We start from the raw sequence: 7,396 nt of genomic DNA on the forward strand, positions 1-7,396 counted from the left end.
GCAATTAAGGACGAATTATGAAAATTATCATTGTGTCTTCAAGTGAAGAAATTTTCATTCAGCAGTAATATGCATAAAGTCAAAGTCCATTGAGGCTTGAAGGTGAAGGCTAATATTAGCAATTCAGATTTCTTTTTTACTAGCTTTTATATAATAATTCTTTCAATTTCCTTTTTTTTTTTTTAATAAGGCCTTTTGTTAGGCTTTGCCATTTCCCAAGATTGAACAGCTGTCAGAACTAGAAAGGTGTCACCCTACCTTTAGAAATAAGTTCCTGAAAAATAAATCATGGAACTTATTATGCACTTCTTCTCGGAGATCTCAAAGGGTTGTTTTACAGCAACAGACAAGCTTTGCTGCAAGTGTAGTTTTGAACCCAGAGCCATTTCTTTCAAGTTTCAAAGAAGTTTTAATCATTCATAGTCAGTAATGCCCGCAAACCGAATGACAGGAAGATAACTTGAGAGGATGAAGATCTTTTGTGTTCTGAGATAAACCTGTTTGTTTACTGAACCATGACACGTTGTGGCAGATTTTCTGGTACAGTTAGAAACCAGAATTTTGTATGAGATTAAAGATATGTAGTTTCCTGATGCTTTTGCAGAGTCATCTTGGGAGTTAAATGTAACAATCTTTTTCACCAAGATTCATGTCACTGCTGGTTCACAGCAAAGTGGAACAATTGTACTGTTTTAAAGAGAAATATAAGGTTAATAAATTAACGCTTGGAAATAAAATGTTCAGGGACAAATCGGAGTTGAATGTATTGATGAGAATCCTAAGTAATACTGCTGAACTCCATAGGGACACCCTTGGGTTAGGGAGAACAGAATTTAGTGGCGTCTACTGAAATTATTCTTTCAAAGATCCCTGTACTTGCTTTTGTGCCTCATGAGCCCAAATCAAGACAGATTTGCTTTCTGCTTTAGAGTATGCTCATAGATGTTTGGCTGCATCCAAAAAGATAAATAAATGCCCACTGGAATGGGTATTCCATGTCCAGAAAGTTTCTTTATTAAGGTTGAGGTAGGCATGAGTAACAATAGTATTTTGAAATAACTGAATTTTCTGTAGTTGTCTTAGGAGCAGTGTGTGTGTTGCCTGTTACCACAGAGATGAGATGTTGTTGCTGATGCCTGATCCAACCCCCCACCACAGGGGCTTTCATGGTATTACTCTGGCGTGTTCAGTAGTGACTTGTGCAGAGCGTGGTGACTCGGCACCTACAGAGCCTCTCCTTGCTCCCAAGCACAGACCACACCACAGCTCCCTGGAGGCACTAGTGAAAACTGGGTGTTTTCAAGCAAAGAGTGACACTGCCCTTTGGGAGTGCATGAGGGAGAGCAGGATGGTTTTTAATGAGTTGCCATCATGCTGAATGACATTTGAAAATGAGAAGCTGAAAACCCCTCTAGCTTCTGATTTGTGTCATATTCATCCTTCAAGGCAGGCAATGACAAGCTGTTGAGAGATATTAACCCGGCTGCTAATGCCCATGGAGGAGCACAAATGTAAGCATTAATCTTGTTTTGTGGCTTTTGTCAGTGCTGCATAAAGGTACGTGCATTGTAATTGATCTCCAAACCAGAAAGGAAATGTTAATATGTAGCTAGTAGCAGAATAGTCAAAATAAAGACCCATGAGATAATAGAAAATTCTTTGTTCACCTAGGGAAAGATTTACAACTTCCTCAGCCAGTTGAGAACACAACATTATTGTATTGTCAAATTTTAGTAATTTTTGCAGTGATGCATAGGAAATCAGCTGCAAATCACCAGATAGCCTGACAAATTCATTTGGGCCCAGATGCACTAAATTACTTGGAACACTTTTAGGCACCCTAAGTATAAAATTGCAGTTCTCAAGGCTCTTATTTAGCTCCCCTCTAATGCCAGCAGTGAGTCGAAGTAGTAAGTGCCCTTTTGCTGATATTCTTCCTGCTTCTCACATGCTCAGAAGTGCCTTATCCTTGATAGAACTAAGTCTCTATCTCGTGTCCAAACCCCATTATTATCCACAAATGAGATATTTGTCTGCTTTTATGGCCTTTGGGCTTGTTCCAGTTAATTTTCTCAGGCATGGGTTGTGTGCTGCACAAAAGCTGGCAACAAGAGGCATTATTTTTCAGACCACAGCTTCCATGCATGACAGTGTCCCCAGACTGGCAATATCTGCTGTGCAGCCACAGGTTGGTGGTCACAGCATGTTTCCAGGCTGTGGAGGTCCCCAGCCCTGTGCCTCCTCTGTCTGGAGCATTGAGACTGCTCTCTAGAGCCAAAAGGAGTGAGAAAAGTTGTGCTCAATGAATCTCTCCATCTATCTGAGCCTCTGTAACCCAGTGAAATGGGAGAAAAAACAGTCTGAGATATGACATTTAAGCACATTAGTGTGTATCATCCTGGGTCAGACCCTTTAATGGTAGAGCCCGATGTAACTCCTTTGATTTCAGCACACTGAAAAACAATTTAGGGCAGTTTGGGATGGGGGTTTGGACCACAAAGTTCGTCACAGTAATGAAATCCTAAATATCCCCTTTGCTTGTGTTGTCTAGGCTGAGAAAGAGATGATGATTCATAGTGAGTTTGTAGGTTTGTAGAGTTTGAGGGAGCTATAAGATAGCACAGAGTAAATGTCAGTAAATCAGAAAACATGGATGGCCAAATGGGAGTATAAATGGGAATTCTGTAGTTACTCTCACAGCACATTTGGTGATTTGGCTTTTATTAATTTCAAAACAGTAGTGCAGGTGTCCTGTATTTTATGTGAAATCAAACCAACTATAAACAGAAGGGCAGTGCAAAATCCATAATTGTGCCTCTGTAGGACTTCACATGGATGGACAAATATCCCCTAGCAAAGGATCAGGGCCATAATGGACAAACTTTGCTTTCTGGGAAGTGATTTCCACCTTCCCTCAATCAGGATGATAGATTCACTCAGTAACACCTCTTTGACATTTACTGTCTTAAACTCTACACTTCTGCCTCTGGGACAGAAAATGCATGATGTGATAGCAGAGTCAAATTAATGCAGCTCCCAAGTCCAAACAGAGCCTGATGTCTTCTTTTGTAAAAGCAGGTTGTAATTTTTGTTACCTACCCCTTAATTTTTAACCTATGAGCATTTCCCCATTAATTCTATTGTATCAGCTATTATACTGATTAGCTGATTTGCATGCTCTCCCAAGCTGAACTGAAAAGATTTAAGTCTGCAGGTCACATTTATTGGCAGAAGCAATACTCCCAAGGTACATATTTGCTTAATTTTTCATCTTTAAATAGACAGCTGTGCCAAAAAATTAAACACACTTGTCTAAGGGGGAGAGAGGAGTCAGTAAAGGCACTGATGAAGTAACAGTGATTTCAAAATAGCTTCTCATATATTGATTTTTAACTGTTGGAGAGAAATACTGTGATATTTTTGATGATGTTTTGTGAAGAAATGTACATTATTTGTCAAACAAATCTCTACTTAGCTTTTTATGGTATTCCAATCCCTCGGCTTCCAGTGTCTGAGAATTAATTATTTCCAAGAGTTTTAGTTTTCCCCTAAACAACACTATTGGTAGAAAAGAAAAAGGCAGTTTCTAGTTATGGGAAGCAGCACTGAGTCCAGTCTGAATCTGCAGAGATTCCAGCTTGGCCCTGTGGCTTCTGATCCTGGGTCTTGGCTTTCTTTGCCCCAAATTCCTGATCTGCCTCTGTGTCAGGAGCCAGCAGGAGGGGTAACATGAAGACAAAGGGGGATCATACCTGGGCATGACCAAGGTGCAAGAAAAGGAGAAAGCAAGTGGGATGGGAGTAGAAGTTTGAGAAGCAATAAAGTAAAATTCTTTGTCATGTTTTCCTAAGAATGGGGGAATATACATAATGTGGGACTCTTACTGGCTGCTGTCTCACTGTGATGATGTTATTCCTCAGCAGTAACAGGATGTCCGCTGATGAAAAGCAACTGTTGCCTAAGAATCGGGGAAAAAAACCAACTCACCAGGCTGATTTAGTAGCGATAAGATATAGAGCAGGTCTTTAATGAAGGTCTTCTAACACAAGGAGTACAAAAAAGCATGCACAATTTGTGGTCTGATCCGAGAACTACTCGCCCCCAGCTCTGCCCCCTGCATGTCTCCCCAGAAATTGAGTTGGAGGTCCTAAGATGCCTTTCTTCCTCTTCTTCTTCATCTTCCTCTTCTTCACAACATGTACAGTCTTTGGAGCTTCTCCAAGGTTCCGGGCTTGAAGGTTCCTTTGATTGTGATGGTATCTTGTTGTTCAAGCCTGGGGTGCATATGTTCTTAAACAGAATGTGTTTACTATAGTCCTGCCTTGAAAGGAACCTAAACAAGCCTAAAGAATTGAGAAAATTCAATATGAAATAGGGGAATAGGGTTTGATGAGTGCTAACTACTATTCTAAAGTGTGACAGACTATACAGCTACATTAAAATCTACAAAAAGCTAAAAATCCTAAAAATTCAAAGGCATCACAACTACCCCTTTAGGTAGGTTATGCTGTTGGAACAGTTGACCTTGCCCTGGTGGTAGACGTGTAGCAAAATCAATACGAAACCAGCAAAAAACTACAACTGGAGTATGTGATGATGTTGGGAGGTAGATTTAACCATTTAAACTGCTATGGGAAGTGTTGTGCCCCCTCCCTCTGAACCCATGTGCAGAGAGAGTATTGAAGTGTTAAGTCTTAACACTGGCACCAGCAGACACCTCTAGAGCTGTGTAGTTCAGAAAGGGTGATCCTTGGTATGGCCACAAGCCGAGCGTGTCCCAGATCCCTGCTGCCCTCAGGCATTGGCTGAGCCTAATGCAGGCACCATATGACATGGTTCCCTTCCGAGTACACCCTTTTCATCTGAAAGAATTACCACAAGCGTTAAGGCATCAGGTGTTCTAAAATGACATGTGTAATGCTTGAGAAATACTTGGGAATCTCAGATACAATTATTTTAGTATCTGGAAGAGAAATTTGTCAGAGAAACCTTCTTCAGATTTGCTGAGAAGCTTTATTGAAGAGGTCTTCATGCCATGACAGATCTTCTGTCATGGCATGAAGGAAAAGGGAATGATTGTCCCGCCTAAATACTTTTGAAATCCTAGCAAAAATGCTAGTGGGAGGAAAGGCTGCTTAGCACAAGTTTACCTAACCAAAGTAAGACATTTTTTAATGCAAATTGCAGGTGTTCCTGCAGTGTGATTCCAATTAGTCCAGCTAACTTTCTAATTAATTGAAGGCATCATCACCTCTAAAATGTGCAAGTCAGATACTAAAAGACAACCAACTCTCAGTTGCTCTAACATATAGAACTTTAGTGAAAAAAACAAGCACAAATCCTGTGGCAGAAGTGTACAGAGTGGGTAGATAGTCTCTGATATGCTGAAGGGAAATTACTCTGATATTTTCATCAAAATATTATGAAGCCATCACTGAGTGGAAAATTTTGTTACCTGTGGCCTGTGATATGTGAATTTAAAGACATTTTCCTTTAGAAGGAAGAAACGCTGTTCATTGCCTTGCAGTTTTCAAATGGGTCTTCTTTATAAGTCAACATTAAGATGCTGTGAGTGTATGTTTTGTCACTGAATTACAGATCTGTTTTCTGATAAAAGGAGAGCACTGTAGGAAAAGAAATAAGTGCCAGTTAGCTCATGCTGAGCTTGTACAATGGTTTTCTTGTATTTGATAGAAGCTAAAATAAAGCAATGAATCCCAAAATGTGTTCACATAAAATGCCACTGGTGTTCAGCTGACTGGGGTTGCTCCTTTTTGGTTTTGATGAAATCCAAAGGAAATAATACATGTGTGTATACCAGACTTTTTGTAGATAAAAGAGTATGTCGGACTCAGCATGGAAAAGATTGTAACAGTGACGATGGCCATGCTTCCCATGACTTTACTATGTCCAGGTTTTTACTCCTGGGCTCTTTGTATAGCAAACAATCATGGAGGAATTCTCCAGGAAACTTTAATTGCTTTTGCTGTCAGACAAATAAGATGCATCATGATATCATTTTAATCAAAACTACAACATTTAGAAAAAATCAGTACTAGTTATTGCTTGTATTATTAATATAATGTGAGTTAACTTTTCCTTGGCCTTCTGTGCAATATTTATCCCCAGATCTGCCATTGGGAAGCTGGGAGTGGACGTATTCGAAGCTGTGTACAGCTATCTCAGGCAAGCGAGACAGCAGAATGCCAGTGAGGAGGAGATCAGGAGATGTTTGGAGAAGCTAGTTGCTAGAGCAAGCGATTGCTTTGAAGTGGATCAGCTTCTGTACTTCGAGGAACAGCTACAGGCTTCAGAACCTCATCTTCAGCTGTAACAGGTGTGTCAGTAACAGCGCTGGAAATGGCAAGGAGGGGGGAAGGTGCTTAGCTGCCTTCTTCAGGCCTGCAGGCAAGTACAGGTATTTGAAGGAAACTGCTGAAGGTTAATGTAGTACATAAGCATGTAGAAAGGCTCCATTTGAGAATCCAGACTGCAGTGAGAAGTGGGTAAATATGGCACAGATTACAGGGGCAGGAAGAACAATTGTTTGTGACTGTGGAGGGGAGCATTCACCGTTACCCAAGTTCCCTTTTTCTACCACTTAAAGGCAGGCCATAACCAGGCACCAGTCCTGCACTCAGAGCATCACTGGCAAAGCTTCCTGTGATAGAATGATGCAGGATTAGACTCCAGCTGCTGTTGATTTCTGTGCTAACTGGTCCTTGTGGCATTTAAACCTGTAGTTTTTGTACTTTGGCAGATTTACCCTTAAACATACATGTATCTGTATGGCCACTCAGCCCCTAATTGCCTTGTTATTATTGATTGTTCAAAAGGGCTGCATTTAATCTTTGTGACTTTCAAAGGAACTGTGGAAATACACATATGCTCACATACACTGAGATAGGTGTATATATTTATAATGGCAGAAAGATGTCTGGTCATACTCTGTACACTGTCTGTAAAAAGACAGACATGTGGCCTGAGCTATAGCTGACTTTGTTAGATAAGAATTCTCACTGTGACTTCTGAGACTGTTGAATCAAATTCATTCTACACAGATGGAACAATAAATTGATTTTTTTCTTGCACATTGTTACCGTTAATGTTTTTTCTTAGTGTTTATCCTCCCTTTCTTCATATGCATCACATTTCTGCTGGTTTCAATTGTATATCATGCTCTGATTGTATACTTGATGTTTTCCTTCTACCTCTTCCTTCTTTATTCTGCATTCTGAGCTCCTTCATCCATCTGTATAAAAGGCTAAAGGATAACAAAGTGGTACAATCTGTAAAGGAATCTCAAATGAATCGTGGACCAAATTAATTTGAGGCACTGAGCCATTATCATAATCCTTATGTTTCTTGCTTTTCTGCTACAACTCTTAAAGGACTT

At 40.2% G+C, this 7,396-nt stretch overlaps 1 protein-coding gene across 4 annotated transcripts in view; it reads left to right on the forward strand.

The window, feature by feature from the left end:
• NEK11 (NIMA related kinase 11) overlaps positions 1-7,091 on the forward strand; it is an 85,655-nt gene extending 78,564 nt beyond the window's left edge. For 3 of the 4 annotated variants that reach the window (XM_027733327.2, XM_039391240.1, XM_027733329.2), the window contains one exon: positions 6,130-7,091. In XM_027733327.2, coding sequence (XP_027589128.1) covers positions 6,130-6,334 — 205 coding nt within the window. In that variant the 3' untranslated portion in view covers positions 6,335-7,091. The remainder of the gene's footprint in view (positions 1-6,129) is intronic. The other variant, XM_027733328.2, reaches the window with a different exon arrangement.
• Positions 7,092-7,396: the final 305 nt, after the last annotated feature.

This window comes from Pipra filicauda, unplaced genomic scaffold, assembly GCF_003945595.2.
Source record: "Pipra filicauda isolate LSUMZ 115617 unplaced genomic scaffold, ASM394559v2 scaffold91_size2508729_pilon, whole genome shotgun sequence".
In the NCBI taxonomy this organism is placed as follows: Eukaryota; Metazoa; Chordata; class Aves; order Passeriformes; family Pipridae; genus Pipra; species Pipra filicauda.